This window comes from Nuphar pumila, unplaced genomic scaffold, assembly GCF_984573655.1.
Source record: "Nuphar pumila unplaced genomic scaffold, dmNupPumi1.hap1.1 HAP1_SCAFFOLD_2081, whole genome shotgun sequence".
NCBI lineage: Eukaryota > Viridiplantae > Streptophyta > Magnoliopsida > Nymphaeales > Nymphaeaceae > Nuphar > Nuphar pumila.
The window spans coordinates 4,538-26,813 of NW_028323840.1; the positions used below are offsets into that span (position 1 = coordinate 4,538).

Consider the following 22,276-nt stretch of genomic DNA (forward strand, 5'->3'; position numbering starts at 1 on the left):
ACAAACATGGGCAAAGTGTCCCTTTGACGACCGACATTGGTACTCAGCTGCCCTGAGTGTCCGAACATGTGTGCAGCGAGGCTTCACACCTGGAACGTGCCTGCGAAGAGGTGCTCAGAGCCCTGCAGAGAGGAGTACCGCAGCAGCACTGCCATGGCTGCGCGAGTGAAGGCGGTGCTGTCGAATGCCACACTGCTCGCGTACTTGTGCGTCAAGACAAACAGCTGCCGAAGCTTGTCGTAGTGCACCTTGTTGACCTGCACCGTCACGCCCTGCCACGCCAGCTGCAGTTTCAACGGCTCCCCCACCACGGTTGCCACCTTGACCTTGCCTGCTTGCCCCGGCGGCCGATGTACCTGAAGCCACCCTGGCGCGTCACGCTGCGGCACTCACATTGAGCTACCCTGGCAAGTGTGTGATGCGGCACATTTTTGGGGCGCGACTTGTCATGCGACATCCTTGAGACTTTGTCGAAAATCGAGCTATGCGAAGCAACGCTGTCATTGGCAAACAAATTTTACACATGCTATGGATGCAGGTGCTGTGGAACAAGACACCAATCCTCACAAGCAACACACATGCTCCGTGCGACAAGGTCATACCTGCAACGTTTTGTGTGTTTCAAGGCTGACGATGAAGCATCCTCTGCTCACGCAAGGCGCACTGAAGACAGATAAACGCATCCGGTTCAAGCACGGATGCAAGCGTTCAGCAATTGCGAGTCAATTTCGACAGGTGCGTTCCTAGCAAAACAACATCAATTGCGCCAAGGTAGAAACAGACTCATCGCCACGTTCCATGGCTATAAAACGCTTGCACCAAGGCTGTTTTTGCTTTGGCGAGTATCATGCAATTAATACCATCCACTGTGCTGAGAATTGAGTGAATTCTCGGGTCTGCAGGGTACCTAGAGCGGCGAAAAGCAAGGCTATGGCTTGCACCACGAGGGTCCTTTCCCGGATAGCATCGCAGCGATTCTGTGGCCCAGATGTTTCTTGCTTGTCGTGACGTACGATGGCTGCACAGCCAGATGGAATCATCAGCATCATGGAGCAACACGTCCAATGCTCAAGACTTGTGTATCAGACTAACGTCCGAGCTGGCCGTCACCAAGAGCACGCGGTGCCTTTGGCGAAGGACTCAGAGTGCGTCTGACACAAAAGCCTGGAGCAATGGTCGAGCGGCCCCAGGACAATGATGCCCCCTTGGCAAGCCTTCTTAAAGCACTTGTCCTACTTGTCAAACCTACCGGCACCCGGTGAAAAGCAGGGTGACTATCTTTGGCCGTGATGTGTAAGAGTTGGCAACATAGCACCTGTCCTACTTGTCCAATATTCCGGCACGAGGTGAAATGCAGAGTGCTCTTTGGCCGTGATGTGTCTAAGAGTTGGCAGACTGCATGCGTTCCTTTTTGCCTGGACCCGCACATCACATGGTCTGGCGAAGCGCTGATCGGATTGATGCAGTACATGCTTGGAGTTGCCAATGTACATGTGGATGAGGTAGTGTGGTAAGAAGAAACATCATCACATCACATAGATAATGGCAGGAAATAGACAACAAGCAACAAGGACAGCACATTCGAAGTGACACAGCTCATTGAACGTCAGCGGTCGGAACAAGCAAGCCTTGTAAAGGAAACAACATCATCATCACATGCAAGAGTCTGATCAGTAAACCGTCACAGCTCGTAGTGATGTAACTTCTCGCAAATTACTCCGCATTCAAACGGATATTGACAACTCCATTCGCAAGTTGGGAATCAGTTTCACCCACCACAGATGGGGTACTAGGACCCTGCTGTGCTACCTTTTCCCATCGCACGCATATCTGGACCAGTCAAGTATCATAGGCTCACAGCTCATAGATAGCCAGTGCGCTGATAGCAACATAGCTCCTGTGAAAGGCTGAGAACGACGCCACCACGGTCTTGCATTTCAACTGGACAGCTAGATTCTGCCTGTCCAATAAGAACGAGGTTCTGGGCACTGAGAGAGTTGCATGCAAAGGCTCTCCCGCCATCTACCTTCTCCTCGTACAGCCACTGCCTACTTCTAGGGTCATGCATATAAAGCACTCTGCTTCCAACCGCGTGCTGTCAAGTCCGGGTGCTTCCAGAAGGCGATATCAACACTGTGATTGAATCACAACGTAAGTCGTGATTCATCACAATTGTGATTTGTGATGATGACATCACAAATCATCATGGGCGTTGATGATGGCAAGGTTCCTGTTCACAACCCATGTGCATCCACGCGAACAGCAGTGGTAGGGAGTGTATATGTAGCCAAATTGCAACCAACATGGAGGTACGCTACCCGAGACATGATCCTGGCAGGCAGTTTTCTAAGCTCGACGCAAATAGCATCAGCTGCCGCAGCCTCCTCCCCAGCTGTCACCAGCTTCCGCCGCAGCTTCAAATCGCCGTGGGTTAATGACGGTGCCCCCCCCCACGTTGTTGCTAGGGGTTGATGCGGCGCCGTTGCTACTGCTGCCGCGGCCGTGTGGCGCAAGGAGGAACGTTTTGCTGTCGGCCTCGCTGCGAGCGAGCAGCCAAGCCTCAAAGTCTGTGTGCCACTTCCTCCCGAGCCTCTGCCCCACAAGCTTTGAGAAGCTGACTGCAAGTTGAGTCATGGCCCTGTGGCGTGCCGCTTCAGCCTCCAACGACACTGCCCACCTGCAGATTCGCTTCCATAGCGTGTGCATATCGGATTCAGGTTGTCATGATGGGCAGTATCTCGAGACACGACGGGTGGCAAGGATGATAAGGGTGGCGAGAACGGTTGGATGAAATGTCCGCTTGCATGTGCTGCTTGAGATTACATGGTTGTCAAGTCCAGTAAGTGCGCAATGCTTTGCTTCATGGCGACGGGTGCACACAACACACGCCAGGTACTCCATGGTACTCGTCAGGGTTCGTGGAAACATTTCTCCTCAACCGGACGTGACGAAGAATGCGCAGAATGGATAACCTAATCTGAAGCCGAGTTACTTGATGCTTGTATACAGGTCCAGGGCAACGTACTTGTCAGGGTTCGTGAAAACATTTCTCCTCAACCGGATGTGACGAAGAATGCGCAAAATGGATTACCTAAACTGAAGCCGAGTTACTTGATGCTTGTATACAGGTTTGACACCCACCAGGGCAACATACCTGTCAGGGTTCGTGGAAGAAGCTTGCGCCAGCTCTGATTGCTGAATGAGCGCGGCTTCGTCCGTCCCACTCAAACATGCCATCGATGTCTAGAAACTCTTCGGGGACTTTTGACATGTTCTCTATCTTTGCAGCCGCGCGAACAATCTCCACAGACTTTATCGCAGCAGCAGTCCGTTGCTTAGACTTTCGGATTTCGGCCGCAGCCGTGGACACCTGCTTGGACGCCAGCGACGCCACTAGGGCACTGAGGGTAGCGTCACTCATCCTTTACAACGCTAAAATAAAGTCATACAGCTGTCTCGGAGGAGGGCACGCTAGAGCACCATCCTATTAGATGAGCACAACAGGTTTTGGGCAAGCTTCTACCTGGCGCAGCATATGAGAGGACTACCAGCATTATGTGGGGAGAATCATGCTGCAGACAACAGGTGCTGCGCGAATCGTGACAACGTGTCCAAATGGCGAAACAAGTCGCATGTCAACTGCGAGATGGCCGATGGCGCGAGAACACCGCATTTTTGGGCCGAATCGACTTCGAAATAGGATCATGCACCAGCAGGAAAGCACAGTTTGGTTTAACTTGCTTAACAGAGCAACACCACGGTATTTGTGCGAAATAAAGACAAGACATGGCCAAATCGTGAGCACTGCTGACGATGACATGTATGTTCGTGACTATCGACAATATATTGTCGCGTCGCGGTGGATGTGCTTATGACTGGGGCGTCACCACATGACGGTGTTGCCATAGTTGCGCAAGTCGATCGTCTGAGGATTGGGAACTGCCCATGCACGGCACCTTTTAGCGCCTTCAAAGTGCTTGGGCTGCAACGTTGGGTCGAACAAAAACGGCCGAGCCTTGCCCCATCATCATCCTGTCCATGGCGCAATCATCCAAAAGAGAGCCGCCGCACGCACTAAACGCAGTGCACTACAGCATATCCCGAAATATTCAACATGTCAGACGCCAGCATCACGCGGTACTGGTCAAGAGGTAGTCGTCAGCGGCGTCATCACTGTCGCCAGCGGTGAGCAGGCCGGCTTTGGCCAGGCTCGCCTTCTCCCGGCGGTCGTAGCCGTAACGAGAGAGCCCCCACTGTGTGCGGTGAGCATGGTGAGGTCGGCGAGATGCGTGCGCCTGAAGTCGTCGATCGCGTCAGAGATCTCGTCTTGCTTGAGGTTCATGGAGCTCAGCACCGCTGCGGCCAGCTGCAGGGAGGGCTCCAAGATCTCGGGCACCACTGCACACTCATTCACCCTGATTCAGTCACCAACAGTCCCAGAAAATCCACAATCCTCGGTGCTACCTGTCGCTGTATCTGTCTATTCAAGACACAACCGCATACACATGAGCATCTCCTGCTAAGTTCTCAACTGAGACACTGGAACGAACCCGACATTGGTAGGTGATAATTTCGCTGCTGTTAGGCTCGCTGCCAAATCTACACAATCCTCCCGATGGAGTCGTCAATGGCGCACACGCTCTCAGTTCCACAGCTGCAGTTCGCATCACAGTGGCATCAACCATGGTATACATTCCACGGTGCTGTAAAACATTGTCGGAAGGCAAGTCATTCAGGAGTTCCTCTGCCACTAATTCCTGCACGTCGCTCAGGGTGCTTCCATATCAAGATCTCGTCCAGTTCCCGATCCGCGGTTTGGCGTGTGTTGTGACTCATACCATTCGCAAATGATTATCGAAGAGTAGATGGACTGAATTTTAAAAAGAAAGCAACAAGAGGGAGGAGGGTGCGCGCCTGCCGTAGCGCCAGCCTTCTCAGGTTGATCCCGTGATCGATATCATGGGCGCGGACATAAATCTTTGCATTTGGGAAGTGCTTGTGCATGGCCCAGACGGCGCGGTAGTTGGCGCCAGGCGTGTCGAGAGTGATCACAGCGCACCGGGCGCGCTCAGCGCCGACGAGATGCAGAACAGCGGGCGAGCCAGCGTCCCCAAAGTAGACCGGAAGATCGGCAGCCTTGCCAGCGATGACGCGATCTGAGCGGACGTCGAGAGCGACAAACGGAATCAAACGCTCTGAGAGTAACTGCGCGATCGTCTGGCCCACCCTGCCAAAGCCCATGATGATAACGTGGTTTTTGAATTCAACCATCTCCGCCTCGGAGGGCTGCAGCAGCCGCATCTCTTTCTGTTCGAAGAGCTTGCTCATGTGCGCGCCTAGCGACTGCATACAAGTGCCTCACGCTTCAGCCTTTACCATCCTCGTCCTTGTACGGTACATGCCATTTTGCAGGTGAGGCAAGCTGGATTTGCCTGCCGTACATATGCGTTGAGGTGAAGCAGAAAGGGGATCACACTTTCGATGTATCGCAATTACACGCTCACCATGCTGTGGAAGATGACAATAACAAACGTTTCCAGATCCGCCTTCTCAACAGTCCTCTTCTTCACCTCAACTCCGTGTGGCACATACAGTGGAGGACACTTACGGCATTCATGTATGGAAGTCTGTGGGGGTGTGGCACAGACTGAACCCCAGCGGAGCTGCAGATGCAGAGGCGATATGGCGCTTGCTACAAAACCCTGATGGAAAGTTGACGCAGGGGCGTACCGCAAGGTAAGGTGTGAGGGCCATGGACAGCACGACCATGATGAAGAGCTGAGGGATGTAGGACGAGGCGATGAGGCCGCAGGAGACTGCCTCCTGCAGCGCAACAAACGCAAACTCCCCGCCGGGGGCAAGGTACAGGCCGGAGCGGATGGCTCCAAAGCGCGAGATGCCAAACATGTGGCCGAGAGCGCCCATGATCGCGGTCTTGCCGACCAGCAGCACCACAAGGGAGCCAAGGATCGGCACCCAGCTCTGAATGAGCACCCCCCAGGGATATCTCCATGCCCACCGACATGAAGAACAGGCCCATCAGTAGCCCCTTGAACGGCGCGATGTCGCTCTCAACCTGCGCAGCGTCAGTCAAGGAAGCTTAGCTCAGCCCCGAGGTCTTACATTGTGGCCCCGCATACTCAAACAAAGAAGGTAAGCGGGGTGGCTGCGCGAGCTAAGCAGGGCTCAAGACTGCACAAGCGGAAGATCCTGCATGTGATAGCTGTGGACGACAGCCTGGGTTTGACTTGTGCGGCAAGGGTTTGTTTCTCATCTGCATCCCAGGATAACTTGCACGCGTTGCTTAGATAGCTGTGCAGATGCAGTCAGTCCGCAGCCTGGAGCGCGGAAGACTACTCGAGAGGAACAAGAGGATCGGTGCGGGTTGAACCGTTCTCAATCAGAGGGGTGGTGCTATCTACGAGGGTGCTATCTCTGGGGGAGGTAATGCTCGTACCTGCAGTGCATACTCGGTCTCCGCGATCAGCAGACCGGCGAGAAAGGCGCCGAGCGCGAGCGACAGCCCCGCGATCTGAGTCAGCACAGATGACCCGAGGACGACCAGCAGTGTCGTCGCGGCAAAGATCTCGGCATTGGCGAGGCCGGCGATGCGGCGGAAGACGGGGCGGAGAATGATGCGGCCACCGGCAATCATGCAGCCGATGCAGACGGCGGCTTTGACGGCGGCGAGGCCAAGCGCCTTTGCGATCACCGCGAAGCCGCCTGTGCCGTTTGCCAGAAGAGGCACCAGCATGAGGAGTACAACAACCGCCAGGTCTTGCAGCAGCAGGACTGCGAAGGTGGCACGGCCGTGCCGAGAGCCGCTCTCTTGCCGCTCGTGCAGCACCTGCACCGCTCTGGAACGTATTAGCAGCATAGAACACGCTCTAGCAGTAGATCGCGCTAACTGAGGGTGGCCGTGCGCACCTATGCAATGATGCAGAGCATGTCAATTGCATGTTGCGGCAATGTCTGGGCAACGACAGATCAGCAGCATCAGCTGCAAGGATTGATGACAAGATGCCGTCCATGCACTTGTCCAGCCTGGACTGAATTGAAGCCACGCATCTTTCGTCATATCACATAGCCTGTCACGTTGCACTCTAGGTTGTCCATTGTCGCCTGAAGAGACCCTTCGGCAAGGTTGCGAAAGCGGTCACGCCATCTGGTGCAATCTCACCCATATCACACGTAGCAGAGGGGAGGTTGCTTTTGCCAAGCCAGGTGGATACGGCGGTAGATGTAATCAGACACATCATCAGCTTTATTGTGCAACCTGGAACTTTGGGCCTTTGTCTTGACGCGCTTCCCGTGTGTGCTTGGAATCATCAGCGTCACCGCTCAACAGTGCGCCACCCCCCCCCACCACCACTACCTCGAAGAGAAACACAAACACACCTGCATGGCAACTGCCGTGGACGATAGCGACAGCGCGCCACCAAGGATGATGGCAGCAGGTCCGGAGTAGCCACAAACGCGACGGCGAAGCCCGCAATTGCGAGAGTGGTGATCACGAACTGGAGGCCGCCCATGCCGAAAACAAACTTGGCCATTGCCTGCAGACGCTCGAGCGAGAGCTCCAAGCCAATGTTGAAGAGGAGGAACACGACTCCCATTTCAGCGAGGTGCTTGATGCCCTCCACGTTGCTGATGATTCCCATTCCGTGAGGCCCGATGAACGCACCTCCGATGAGGAACCCGAGGACCGCTGAACCGCCTGGGATCACTTTCATCACCAAGGGAACGGACTGCATAGCCAGAAACCGTAATCTGATTGCCAACATAGTGTACTACTAGTACACGACTGCTGGGGATGTGACACCCATACGGACGGCATCCGGGATGCGGTTTCTATAACTAGCTCTACCAATAACTATCCAACGGTATCCGAGACACCGAGATAGTGAGAAGACACATTATCAGATGCACGCAAACCCAGCGGAACATACACAGCATGCTCGGCAGTTGCATGGTAGAAGGAACTGCATGGGTAATGCAAGTGTGGTGGTATCCAATCGAAGTGAATCTCGGAGCTGCCCATGCCTACGTGGATGCGGTCGTGCTGCATTATGATGTTTCATCATTGTGACAGGACTGCATGGGGCTGTGACACGACTGAAGAAAGAAACTCCCATGCTGTTACGGCGCACTGTCTGAAAATGTGAGGATGATGATGTACCTTTTTACAACACTACCGCATCCAGAGGGACATTGGCAACTCCAAGACCTACTTGGGTATCCTGGGAATGTGCTGCAGCATACCGAGTTGAGATAGTATTACTGCCGTTGTGTAACAGAGTTCTTAACTTTCGCGGACAGACAGCCCAAGTACAGAGAGTCCAGGGTTTCCCTGTTGCGCGTGTACGACAGATAATGTGCCAACCCTGTGGATGTCTTCATTGCGTGACATTGCGATTGTTTCCTTAAACGTCTTTGCCTACAGCGCATGGCCATCCATAAAAAAGTGATGCACAAGTTCCGAATACAAAGACCAAAACAAGAACGCACCACCACAGACGTCGCGAGAATCGCAATAGTCTGCCAAAGGCCCTCCTCGCCGTGGTGGGGCTGGGGCCATGGCACTTTGTCCATGACCGCACCAAACACGGCAGTCACTTTCTGCACAAACACGCTCAGCATGTGGCACTCCCTCATCAGCGTGGGGCCCAGTGCCGTACAGGTCAACGCCGCGATAATGCCTGCCAACAACGCGAGCCACGGGAGCTTGGCAACGATTGCTGCCTTCAGGCCACCCGAGGCCCCCTCCTCTTCGTCCTGTGACGAGGACGCGAAGATGTCCTCCTGCGCCTGCTCCTGCTGCCTTGTCTGCATCACAGGATGAGCTCTGTCAGCGTCGCTCGCGAGGCAGGTACAGGGGGACGAAGAAAACGGTCGGTTTGCCATGCGCAAGCACACATTGAATCAGTGTTTGCGATGCAAGTGCCAACAGGAGATTACGAGAAGCAGGATGTCATCCATGTCAGCCAACAAAGACGGAACAAGGAAAGTGATGGTTGTGAACGCAGCTTTGTTGCACTGAACTCTGTGTTCAGACCACCTATCATAGTTTTGCCAATAACGGCCGTTGCACTGCCTGGTAACTGGCCCTAAAGACCCCAAGATAATGCTCTCTTGCCATTGCTCACAAGGGGGAGGGAGGAGCCCTGTCAATGGGCTGAGCCACGTATAATCTGCATCCACATCATGGCTGCAGGGCGGAACATACCAGTGTGGCAGGAGGGACCTCCTCGATCAGGTCCGCCGGCAGGCGCCCAAGGTCCTGTAGATTGGAGATAGCGCTCTGGATAGCTCCGGTGATCTGAGAGGCCACTGCCCGAGACTCCAACTCGTCCTTGACTGCGGCTTCCACTGTCTGCATCGCGGCGCTGGCCACCTGCTCGGCCTTTTGGTACGCGGCCTCCGCCATGACGAGGCGCTCGCTCAGGCCCGCGATCTTGGTTGGCATGTCCGAGAGCAAGCCAGTGAAGGTCCTGATGCGAGCCTCGATGATGAGGATCGCGGCCCGACGCTCCGTGATCGCTTTCTCCGTCTCGCTCAGCTCGCCACCGCCCTCCTCCATCTACGGAAGCGCTGTGTGATATGGTGGTGGTGATGAAGCATATCTTGTTTTTTGAACGTGCATTCTTGGCTGTTTTCGGCCCGTTCCAGTACTATTGCGCATTGCCTACGTGATGGAGTCATGAACGGCAGTGACAAGGCATATTTGGTCGGCGGCTTGATGTTTTTTGTGGGAGGGGATAGTATCGTGGTCAGCACAGCTGCTGTGTTGCCGATCAAAGACTTTATCTTCGATGGTAGCAGGGCGGTGTTGGGCAGTAGCATCCGGTACACACAGACAGCACACTTGCACGCCAACATTGAAACAGCGGCGTTGCAGAAACCACTTACTTCTAACAGCGTGCAACCCACACAGCACGCTGTATTCGAGCCTTATCTGCAACTCGTGGCTACAGACACGCATTTCAACGGCCTTTGAATGCCAAGTACACCGAAGAATCCCCACACCCGAATCATATCACGTCTCATATCACACACAACAAACGTCATCAACCACAACCGCAACACTCACCCGTTACTGGCCCACTCGCACACAGGTCAAATGACAAAGCACTGGCAATCGTACCTCGTCGACATCCCACTCGGAGGTGGATGCTGGAGGGCCAGGGGTGGAGGCGTCTACAGAGACCATAGAGTCAGCCTGCAGGGAGCTGGAGAGCTTCTGCATCTCATCCTTGGAGAGCTCCAACTGGCGCTCCATCTTGCTGAGCTGCCCCTCCAGCTTTCGTGCCTCCTTCTCTGTGCGCTCCAGCTGCTCCCGCAGCGTGTCGAGGTTGTCCTTTGCGCGGATGGCTATCTCACACACGTCCTGCACTCAAAAGCAAAGGTCTGAAAATGCCTTGCCAGACTGAGTTTCACCCCCCGTGTTTGTCCCGAATACTGATGCAATTTCAGGCATCTGGACCCAAAATCACAAGGTCTGGCGCAGCACAGAGTTGTGACGTACCATGCGGCGCATGGTACAAGTGCATTACCTTTCCCATGTCACCTGAGGTGACACCGCTCGCTATCACAAAGCGAGCTAGTCAAGCCTACATTGCTATTTGATGTGCATGAGATCGCGAATTGCATCGTGCGCTCAAGCCAAGGCATATGATGCAACGTACGTGCTGCACTTGAAGCCCAATTGTAGGAGACATGCACGTGGAGATAGCAGTGCATGGGAGCGTTCTCATGCTTGGGGGTTCCATCAGAACGCACATCTGGCGTATTGCCGTTGCCCAAATTCGTACCCACGCGAGGACATGCCATCATACACCATGGACAGCGAAAGCGTGCGTTAACGGTGCAGGAAAATGCATCCAAATTGGGCAGTGCTATAGGTTGGTGCAAGGCAGTGATCCCGACTCGTGACAGGAGAGTAGCTTGCCTGTGCCTCCATTTCGAGGGCCTCGCGCTGATTTGTCGAGTCAGTGACACGTTTCTCTGCAATTGCTAGCGCGGCGCGCAGCGGGGAGAGGTCGTCCTCCATTTCGATGCCCACTGCATCGAATACGTCTTGGACGGTACCTCGGTACCGAGACGCCGACTGCAAAGGGTCCGAGGCATTGCTTCCGTTGGAGTCTGGGATAGAGCCGGACGACCCTGACAGCGTTGAGGCCGTGCGCCCAAGAACTCTTCTGCAAGAGAACCAATCATGTTTCAGGATGGCTGGGGCACAGGGATGAGCAGGCTGGATCGGCGACTGCTGTGAGCCCCATCTTCCCCCTCGCCAACCAGGAATACACGTTGACTTCGAACGTCAGTACAAGCCCCAACGCCTGATGAAGAAAACGCATAATCTGTTCGTACGGAAGGACGTACTAACGCTTGATACTAGGCATTCATCGTCTTAGCAAAGTAGATGCTTCCAAGCAATTCGCTTACGCAAAAACACCATCACAGCGCCACGTAACTAGGGAACAGACGACCATGAGTGTAACATCCGCATCGCGCATCGCCAGGTTCGTTCGGACGAATTAACACGTCGCATCATCGTGCCACAGTCTCTGGCACAGACGGCCACAAGGCTGACAATGCACTACAAAAAAGGTAATGCAAAGTAAAGGCCATCACAAGGGAAATCTTGGGAACAATCACGCGATATCGTGTGTTTCTGTCCCCAGTTTCAAGGCTTTGCCACCGAATGCGTGTGCGGGACCGTTGAAACATCAGGGTTTGATGATACCCTTGTCCGATCAACAACAGCAAAGCATCTTCGTACAGCACGAACGAATAAGCTGGAATCCTCGTTCTAATGACTGGCCTCCACCCACAATATAGGAAAGGTATCCAAAAATCGCCATTCTGGCGGCCAATTGTGCCAAGCGGCAAGGTAATGTGAACGATTGATTACCACGAGCACAGAGAGCATACCATCTCGGATGTGTTCAATCACGGAATCCCTACGATATCAAAGGAGAAACAAATGCTCAGAGAAAGGCATGGCCAAAACATTCGGATTTTGGCAAACATCGCAACAGTGCCATGTGCCGCCTGTGCGCCGAATTTAACCTTGCGAATGCACAAGCAACGCGTGCATGCCCTACAAATAACTGTATTAAACACATACCCAGCTGAAAATCCACACTTGGGCCAAAGCACCTAGACTGATGTGCTGAGTGTGAAATGATCGTCGACAATTCCCGTTGCCACCCATTATCTAATCGCAACGCGTGGCCTGGCCAATAGAAGTGCATCAAAAGACGTTCGTACCTTTCTTTCAGCAATTTTATGCTGAGTTTACCCCGCAAACTGCCTGGCCTGGGACATGGTGAGCACGCAAGCGCGTGTCCTCCGAGCATCTTCCCACTAGAGAGGTGGCCTGGTCTTTGCATTGTGTTACCAAGAACTATCACTGCATTTCAATTACTTTTCCGCGCCAGCTTCACGCTCTTACAATCGCTATGGGCTCGCACAGCGATGCAATTCTAGTATGAAGCACCTCGATACGAAAGCTACTTCATGCCTTGCAAGCACGGGCTAGACGGATGGGATGATTCTGGATTGTGGCAAATCATTACCTCTCGGAGCTAGTGCAGCTGCGCAGCTGGGCTTGCAGACGACACCATGTGGCCTCGACAACGCCTCATTGACCACGCATATGTGTGTTGTTGTTGCGGGCATGCTGTGCCCTGCTCCGAACTCTGATGAACGTCTAGGTCTTGTAATCACGCTAGCTCCCTATCTTGGATTTAGCGTTCAGAATACGGCACATGCTTCTGAACTGCCATCAACACGTTCTCTCGCTCTTGCGTCGGATGCTGGACGTGTGTTATTCCTCATTATGCAACGAGTTCTGCGATCTGGAGTTTTGCATGCTGCAAAGGCTTGGCGAACACAAGGATGTCTGCATCTCGAGTCCGCAGTAGTGCCATGTATGCAAAGACTTGGCACCAGGTCCTTTGCACAAGCGCCACTGGACAACACCAAGCCACCAATACCGTTTCCAATTCTTGGATTTATTAGGTACGTTCAAGAGAGTCCTTGTCAGTGAAGATTGTCCGAGGGAAAGGTTGTGCATTTCTCTCAGAAACTTTCGAGACATTCATAGGGTTCAGCATGTGCCTCCGACAGTGCTGCCAATGCAGTTTGGCTTGTCCCAAATCTCAGCAGCGAGACTCCCATGTTGCGTGATAAAATTTAGTTGTCACGGACGTAGTCATTTTCTGGAGGATGCTTTCGTGAGTGAAGATCAACAGTCCATTTCTGTACACGTTCGACAGAGTTGTGTTTTACAGGTTCGTGCCAGAAAAGACAGCTTGTGTTGTTGAGACGTTTGGGAGGTACGTACGATGACAAGGTTGCGTTGTTCTTTAGAGGCTGGCAGTGTTTGTCACTTGGGGCAAGCCAAGTTTTTGCAGGGGTATCATTGGGATCACAGCTTGTAGGTGACGTTATCCCGGCACTTGTACGAAATGTGCTTTTTGACGGCACTTGATGCGATGCGACGTCGTAGAATGCATGTACAGCTCGTGGCTGGGTTCTTCAGGTTTTCACATCATCCTATGTCAAAGCGACAAATCGTAAACCTTTGTTAACGTTGCCCTCTCCAAAATGCATACATGCAATGTAAAATGAGACTGGAAATAGTGGTAGATTAGAGTGCGTGCCCTGGTTCAACTCAAAAAGCAAAGTTGACACAGTGGGCATGTTGGCATGGCTCAAGCCCTGTCGGCTACTGCAATGAGCGTTGCTGAAGAACCTGTGCGAAGCTTGCAGGTTTAATAGAGTGCTGCTGGCTGGTTTGAATATCACCATTCCATTCGTGCGTTCCCACTCATGCTCTACACCGCATCCCACTGGTCACTGCATTGTTTGTGTGCACGTTCCAGTCGATGGCAAAGCTACTTACATCGCCTCACTGAAAGCTCATCCTGTGTAAGCATTCCATTCGTGCGCTCCCCACTCATGTTGTACACCGCACTCCTATTGGTCAGAGCAGTGTGTGCACGTTCCGGTCGATGGCAAAGCTATCAAGATAGCTGCACTGGAAGCACATCCTGTAGCTCAGAAGTTCCTGTTGCTGATTCCGGTGATGTGCTTGCCAGCTTTCAGGCCTGAGCTGAGGGAAGTGCAGCAATTGCTGGTGAACAAGTCCAGGATGATTTTACATTGGCGCTGTCCAGGTGGATTCGGTCGTTTTGTAATCCGATGCATCAGCATCAATGCAACATCGCCACGTCTGATTTGAACACATATGTACACGTGGCATGTGTGCACGCGTTGCAGGTGCTGCAAATGGTGCCTTGCGTGCACAGTCACCGTGCCTCAAACGCATCTGATGCTGCGTGCAGATTGACAGTGTTGCGTACACACACAGTTTGAAAGAGTTGACTCTTCCCGTACACACTCAGCAGGCGATCACAAAGGACAACGTCACAATTCACATAGATGGTGTACTGTATGTGAAGGTATGTCTCCACTCGGTCTGTGAAGATTTGGTTCAAGTGGGTGACATGTTTTAAGTGCAGGGCGCCCGTTGACCATGCCAGTCGCTTGGGTGGCGTATTATCCATACACATGTTGTGGTGGTATCATTTTGTGTCATTGTGTGTTGTCGGACAAAACCAAGGGAAAACAGAAATAGCATTAGTGTCGCCGCAGAGATGCCAGTCATCCTTTTGTCACATACAGAAGGGCAAGGACCGGACGGCACAGCGCGAAGCAACGCCATTTATCCCACCATCACGTAGCCTGTCAGCTTAATAGCAAAAAGCTACAATGCACCGTGGCCATCTCCTGCGCGCAGCCAGCAGCGCGGTGTTTCAAACAGCATGTGCTATCTGGTGCACACCCTCTCCCAATCATCAGTCAAGGGAGCTGTGCTGACTCATTCTGCTATCCGCAGGTTGTAGACCCCTTCAAGGCGTCATACGGCGTCGACAGCCCCCTCTTTGCGGTAATGCAGCTCGCACAGACGACGATGCGATCGGAGATCGGCAAAATGTCGTTGGACAGCACATTTGAGGAGCGCGACACGCTCAACCACCAGATTGTGAACGACATCAACACCGCTGCAGCATCGTGGGGCCTGGAGTGTCTCCGATATGAGATCAAGGACATCACGCCGCCCGTCAGCATCGTCAGGGCGATGGAGCTGCAGGCGGAAGCTGAGCGCAAGAAGCGCGCTCAGGTCTTGGAGTCAGAGGGCTTCCGACAGGCGACGATCAATGAGTCAGAGGCAACTCGGGTGCGCGCTGCCAACTTCCCCGTGTCCCTGCCGTAGAAGTACCGTACAAGCGTGTACAGACGCGTACGTCTGCTACAAAGAATGCTTGCTTTATGTATCTAAGTGTGTAGGTAGGTGCTGAACCCGGAAGTGTGCAGCCAACACTCGCTTTTGTACAGCTTTAAGCATGTTTGATTCATCAAACAGAAAGACAGAATCACCATATCCTGCTGCTCAACACATCCAACACACGCTCGCAACGATGAAACGCGTCCTCGGGGAATGGCAGCAATGGGAAGTACCAGGCCCTCCACGTAATACATCGACGGTGGGACGGTCGCTCTTGATGCTGGGCATGTTTGGGGTACCTAGAGGTCCATTCAACCCGAATTGAATCCGAGTGTATCTACGTACTGCCTCAAACATCACTGACGACCTTCAGTTACACGACAGTCACGCCTGAACTCGCCTCGGAGACAATTATATCAGCCTCGGCAAACCAACAATCGTCATTCACTGAAGTCTGGTGATTCACAGTCAGAGGTGACTGCGCAGGAGCAAGCAATCAACCATGCAAAAGGTGAAGCCGAGGCTATCACGAGGAAGGCAGAGGCGACAGCCGCCGGCATCATCGCCGTCTCCAATGCAATCAGCAGCCGCTCCGGCCTCGATGCTGTCGCGCTGCGCCTTGCGGAGCAGTACGTTGAGGCGTTTGGGAGCATCGCAAAGGCGGGCAACACGATGATTGTCCCCGCCGACGCGAGCAACGTGGCGTCGATGGTCACGCAGGCCGCCTCGGTGTTCCAGACCGTTTCGCGGCAGATGTCGAATCAGAACGCGTCGCGCGTTTCCTGGGACGCTGAGCATGCAGGCAGCATGGCGGGCAATGATGCGGCTGTAGGGTCACGGCCGTTTGGGGGGGGACCACCCAGCTCTGAGGGAAGCGGTTCCACTGCGGACTTGCCAAAGTACATGAACAATCCGATCTTGAGCAAGCGGGAGGATGCTTAGCATCGTCGGCTCCTACAGCTGCAGCTTGTAAGTTTTGGTTGTGTAATGAATGCACTTGACTCGTGCCCATGACCAGTTGCAATTTCGTGATGCAACCACGCACGATGTCTGTAAACCTACCTGTGAAGATCAGCACCCCAGCAACGAGATACATTGCATGCCGTGGCGGCTTTGCTCCACAGTCGCCACCGCTTGTGTGCAAGGCATATGTCGTGTCTTGTGCATCGGACAAGTGTGAGCACATCACTGGATGTGTATGTAATTACATCAAGAGACAGAACAACGACAGCACAAGCCGCAAACAACAAACACAACACACTCAAACGAGAGCTGCGCTCATTGAACGTCAGCAGTTGGAACAGTCAAGCCTGCTGTGAAACAACTGCCCGTCGCGCGCGCCAAAGCGCCGAGGCCGCGACGGTACATGAGCGCGTTGCCGCGGCACAAGCTGATGCTCAGCTCTTTCAGCGCGTTGCCGACGAAGCCAGCCTTCACCACACGGCCACCAGCGTTCGCCAACACCGCCAGGGAGTTCAACAGCTCCATCGCCGGCGTGCCCATTCGTCCGAAAGACTCGTGGGATAGCGGGACAAATGCGTAGCCAGTAGGGTCTGCCGTCTCATACTTTGCTTGCTTCGCGTCGTCCCGCACCAATGCTGCTCCGCCTGCCACACGCGCCGCGCGCACGTAGGTCGACGCACACGGGTGCACCACCGAGATGTCGACGACAGTGAGCCCGTCCGGTAGGATGAGCAGGATGTCACCACGCGAGTCTGTGTGCCTCGCTGACACGGCAGCTCCTCTCGCGCCAGGCAGCGCGCGGATCGCTGGTTCCAATCACTGGATGTGTACTATGTATCAAACAGTCCCGGTCAGACTCTGTGCCACAGTTCCTGCCACGTCCTCCATGAGCTTGGAGGCGATGCCTTTGAATCGAGTGTCCGTGAGAACCCTGCTCAGGGCATCGCACACCAGGCGAACATAGTTTCGATGCAAGCTGTCTTTGGCCTCAACCACCATTCCCGATGCCGCATCCTCGATCGCATGATCCAGTCGCTCACAAGCCATGGCCATCAGCTGAGCCAGCTGAGCCTGCGGGTCGTCCATGGACGCGCCTTTGTACATGTCCGTTACAGTCTGTAGCACTTGACCTTCAGTGACAATGCGGGCATCATCGGTCGATAGGTCGGCGCCCCTGTGCATTGTCTGAATTCTGCTTGTCATCGGTCGCGACGTCAAGCCTTTCGAGCTTGTCAATCGGACACCAGGTCCCAAAAGTCGGTGCACTTCGTTCCTGACTGCTGAAGGTTGCGAAGCGTGTCTCAGCACGCTCTCTGTATGCGTGTGGAGGGCTGTTGACGTTGTGAGGGGATCTGCTCTTTGTTGTACATTGCGGTACCCAGGCCAAAGCTGCTGCCCTTCGTCTGTCGGCCCAAAAAGTGTTGGCGTTGGTTGGATGTCGGGTGGGTCCAAGTCAAGATGGCTGTGCCAGACTTTCAAATCATCCTCTGTTTTCAGCGACTCTGAGGTGTTTAAGGCCAGAATATTGGCTATATCAGGAGCGCATCGCAACCAGTTCTCTTTCTGCTTCAAAACCGTTGAGCGAAGCATCGTCTGCGAGCATTGAACACCACATCATACGCCACGCGGTGTGCCATGCAACGTAAACACACACACACACACACACACACACACACACACACACACACTGGTCTCAGCGGGCTATGATCGAATGTGTGAGTTGTCTATGTTTGACATGACGTGCCTGCAATCTTTGTAAGATACACACACACACACTGGTCTCAGGGGGCTATGATCGAATGTGTGAGTTGTCTATGTTGACATGACGTGCCTGCAATCTTTGTAAGATACACACACACACACTGGTCTCAGGGGGCTATGATCGAATGTGTGAGTTGTCTATGTTGACATGACGTGCCTGCAATCTTTGTAAGATACACACACACACACTGGTCTCAGGGGGCTATGATCGAATGTGTGAGTTGTCTATGTTGACATGACGTGCCTGCAATCTTTGTAAGATACACACACACACACTGGTCTCAGGGGGCTATGATCGAATGTGTGAGTTGTCTATGTTTGACATGACGTGCCTGCAATCTTTGTAAGATACACACACTGTCGTCGACATCTCGGTGGTGCACCCGTGTGCGTCAACCTACGTGCGCGCGGCGCGTGTGGCAGGCGGAGCAGCATTGGTGCGGGACGACGCGAAGCAAGCAAAGTATGAGACGGCAGACCCTACTGGCTACGCATTCGTCCCGCTATCCCACGAGTCTTTCGGACGAATGGGCACGCCGGCGATGGAGCTGGTGAACTCCCTGGCGGTGTTGGCGAACGCTGGTGGCCGTGTGGTGAAGGCTGGCTTCGTCGGCAACGCGCTGAAAGAGCTGAGCATCAGCTTGTGCCGCGGCAACGCGTTCATGTACCGTTGCGGCCTCGGCGCTTTGGCGCGCGCGACGGGCAGTTGTTTCACAGCAGGCTTGACTGTTCCAACTGCTGACGTTCAATGAGCGCAGCTCTCGTTTGAGTGTGTTGTGTTTGTTGTTTGCGGCTTGTGCTGTCGTTGTTCTGTCTCTCGATGTAATCACACACACACAGTGGAAGCAAGATGAGCAAAGAATGCTGAAGCACCTGCACATGTGATCTCACACCATGTGCAATGGCGTCTACCGCACCAGATGATCGTTTCCTTATTTGCAGTCACGAATTGTACCGTGATACAACCTGTGTTTACATGAAATCAATTAAAGTTATTTGGTCAAACCTGCGCGCGGTGGAGATGCTGCGAAAGAGTTCGGTTTGACCTGAAGACAGCTTCCTCTCTGGCTGCACAGATCTGTTGGCGCCGCTGCAACTCAGCTCGGTTCGTAGCAACCTCCCGCCGCATCGCCCACACCGCCGCATGTGCCTGCTGCAACTCCATGTCCATGTTCACCTGCCTGTGCATAGCGAACACTCCATCGGAAGATTTGACTCAAATGAGCATGCCATCACCGAGCAAAAACAAATGAAACAAACCCGAGAGGGCATGGCAAGACAGGCATGGCTGATCTAGCGCCCAAATCCATCACGGATTAACGTCGCACATACAATACCAAGCTATGGGACGCAGTATGGTGGTCCAATGCCGAGGCCGGTAAGAGCAGACTGGACTGCAAGCGTCTGATCCACTGACCGCTTCAGGTTGCGTCCATATCAATGAACAGTCACAAGGCGCTCAACATCAGCAACCCGCGAAGCGCCTCATACGGGACCCGGACCAGCCATTACAGAGTGAGCTGCAATAACAGCAGCCAAAGCTTCCTGTTGAACGTTGGCAACCATCTCAATAACAGAAAGTAGTTGCAGCCACAGGCTGAGGTGAGGCAGCATTGCTTTTGTGCAACGGGGTTGCACCTTATGCTGTCTACGACGGAGCTTTGGTCAACACCTGACGTGCTGGGAGCGCCGTCGCCGTGCACATCATAAGGCATTCTGTACGTGCGGTTGCTGATGTCATAGCGCATCTCGTGTGCCATGTCCTGCATGATACCTGCATGCCTGGCACGAGCAGATCAGCTCCACAAACCTCAGCTTCACAAGAAGCGTTCATTTGCACGTACTTGAAACAAGCAATAGTGTACATGAACGGTCCGGGCAAATGCATATTTTCATCAACGTACCACATCCACATGGACATTGGCAGTTTCAAGTACTACTTGGGAACCACAGAAAGCAAACTACCGCAGCCTAGACAACAGTTGACCAAAAGACGTTCTGCAACGCGGCCCCGAGCGTACCCATAGGTATGAAAACGGGTGATTTGTTCTATCTTATTTCCGGATCAAACATTTATTAGATAGAGAACGGGACGCAACGCTACGCTTGGGCATGTGCCAAGTGGTGTCTAGACTATGGTAGTTGATAGGGACCACGCCATGTCGTTGTAGCCACGTGATGCCTCTACATGCTGTCCGGCGTTTCCAGAGTTGCACGGCAACCATAGGAAGGTGCGATGCTTTCATATGCGTCGGCAACAGACCGGGAGCCACACCATGCATGTGTACGCCCCTCATTACAGGATCCTGAACACTGGAAGGCAGCAGGGCAGTCGCATGCTCAGATGCAACCCTCGCAGAGAGAGCCGATGCATATGGAATTTTCTCTGGGTGGAGCCTGACTCAGCCGCGCGTGCTGTTTGCAGAGCGTCTTGCGGGGGGGGGGGCTGAGTCTCCGGAGCCGTTTGAGGGGGGGGGCAGCCCATCTTCGAAGCTGAGCTGGCCTGAGTATCACGTGGCGTTGGTCGTGCCTGCAAATGAAGTGGTGGCTGGTAAATTTATTCATGGGAAGGTGTTTTCCCATTCCTGCAGTCAATATGTGCTATGCAGTTTTACTCCTTTGGGGTTTTGACGCTTTCAGGAAGTTATGAGACAAATGGATCACATGATCACAAACCAATGGAGAATGTATATGACAGTAAGCCATACTCCTGGAGACAGCCGCACAATCTTGGACTTGTCAAGATCCATATTTTTTATGGAATGGGAACAAACTTCACACGCAAAAGGAAATGTGCAATGCATATGCACTTTCCATGAAGGTGCTTCCCACTATGCACCTGCTGAGAAACTTTTGGCAGGTTATCCAGTGTGCCTCCGTTCGCAGTTTGTGCACAAGAAGGGGGCATCGCACAGTGCATGACCGGACATCTTGCACAGCGAGGGAGGCGTTTTGCTGTTTCAGGCTATCTACAGATAAGAGGCGTGCGACAACATGCGACTGCTGCTCAATGAAGCCTCTCAGGACCTGCCATGTGCCCATCAATGCAGATGAATCCTGGAAGAGGTCCCCCTTACGTGCGCGCTTGTGCAGCTCACTGAAGACTGCGTCCCCCTTCGCAAGCATATAGTGCACTGCGCCGCCTGCAAAAATTGGCAGATTGTCTAGCGTCTGTGATCTAGTCATGTCTAGCGAACATGTCCTAGTGTTTCGGGAAAGACATATCGTACATTTACTCGCGTAAAAGCACGGTGGATTCACATACTGCTGCCCTGATTCTCTAAGTCATCACGTTTGCCATCCATGATGTTGTGCTTTGTCACAGCACGGTGTAGACCGCATTGTACTTCACATAGATGTGCCAATTGCTAACGAGCAACACACGCAAGGCTAGCAATGTGGCAACTGATGTGACCAGCCTAACAATGCCTTTTGCCCGATACAACCAGGAGGCAGTCATCCAATGAACGCACCATCCGCGATGCTGACGCTTGAACCATAGCATGTGTGTGGCCGTGATAGGACTCACGGGTTGGGCAATGCTGCCTAACTGCGTTTGCTCGCTTGCTGCGGTGCTCTGCTCCGAAGCTGAGGAGCCATGACCCTCCTGTTTAGTCAAAACCTGCAGTTTGCACAGCCAAATTGAGCCATACACATTCCCACACAGGATTGAAGTCCGATTGACCATGCGGACTCGTCAGTGTTGTGTAGAGGTACATCATCATCATCATACGCGTAGAATGAGGATGTAACAAGTTTTTACAGGATCGTCAAGTGAGGGAAGTGCTTGTGGTACGCACTACATGCACAAGCTGGGGGTCAGCTTCCTGTTGGGTTTATGAGCTGTCGTGTGCAGCCAAAGAACTCAGTCTTCATGTTTGAGTTTTGGCTGCACACGATTGAGTTTTCCATGTCATGCACTTTTCGCCCTCGAAAGTTGTCTGGGATGTCCAAAGCCTGGATGCTCCATCAAGGACAGTTCACTGCGTGAGCGGCGCGAACTTCTTTGATTCAACACTGCCAAACAATCCTCCGAAACTTTCCCTTTATCTTCCTGACATTGAAATCTTGACAGCCAAATATCCAGAAGTGTGCTATCGCAAGATGGGTGGTTCATTCAGTGTCAGCATTGAAGCCCTGTCGCGCAACGAGGTAAGTGAGGGATGCTTCATGTACAAGCCTAGTCTGGCAACCAAGGCGCAATAGAGAAACCCTCAGGGACCGCCCATGACTATCTCGCTCAGATCAACACAC

General features: G+C 53.3%; 1 protein-coding gene and 1 pseudogene across 1 annotated transcript; one reads left to right on the forward strand and one right to left on the reverse strand.

Moving 5' to 3' along the window:
• Positions 1-4,144: 4,144 nt before the first annotated feature.
• LOC149808862 (K(+) efflux antiporter 2, chloroplastic-like) lies at positions 4,145-8,832 on the reverse strand (annotated as a pseudogene).
• Positions 8,833-12,553: 3,721 nt separating this feature from the next.
• Positions 12,554-16,240, forward strand: LOC149808863 (uncharacterized protein C16G5.07c-like). The gene is made up of 6 exons (XM_089995125.1): positions 12,554-13,026; positions 13,299-13,343; positions 13,780-13,825; positions 14,355-14,471; positions 14,909-15,250; positions 15,767-16,240. Exons 1-6 carry the CDS (start codon positions 12,554-12,556, stop codon positions 16,238-16,240), a joined length of 1,497 nt encoding a protein of 498 aa, XP_089851251.1.
• The last annotated feature ends 6,036 nt before the right edge of the window (positions 16,241-22,276 follow it).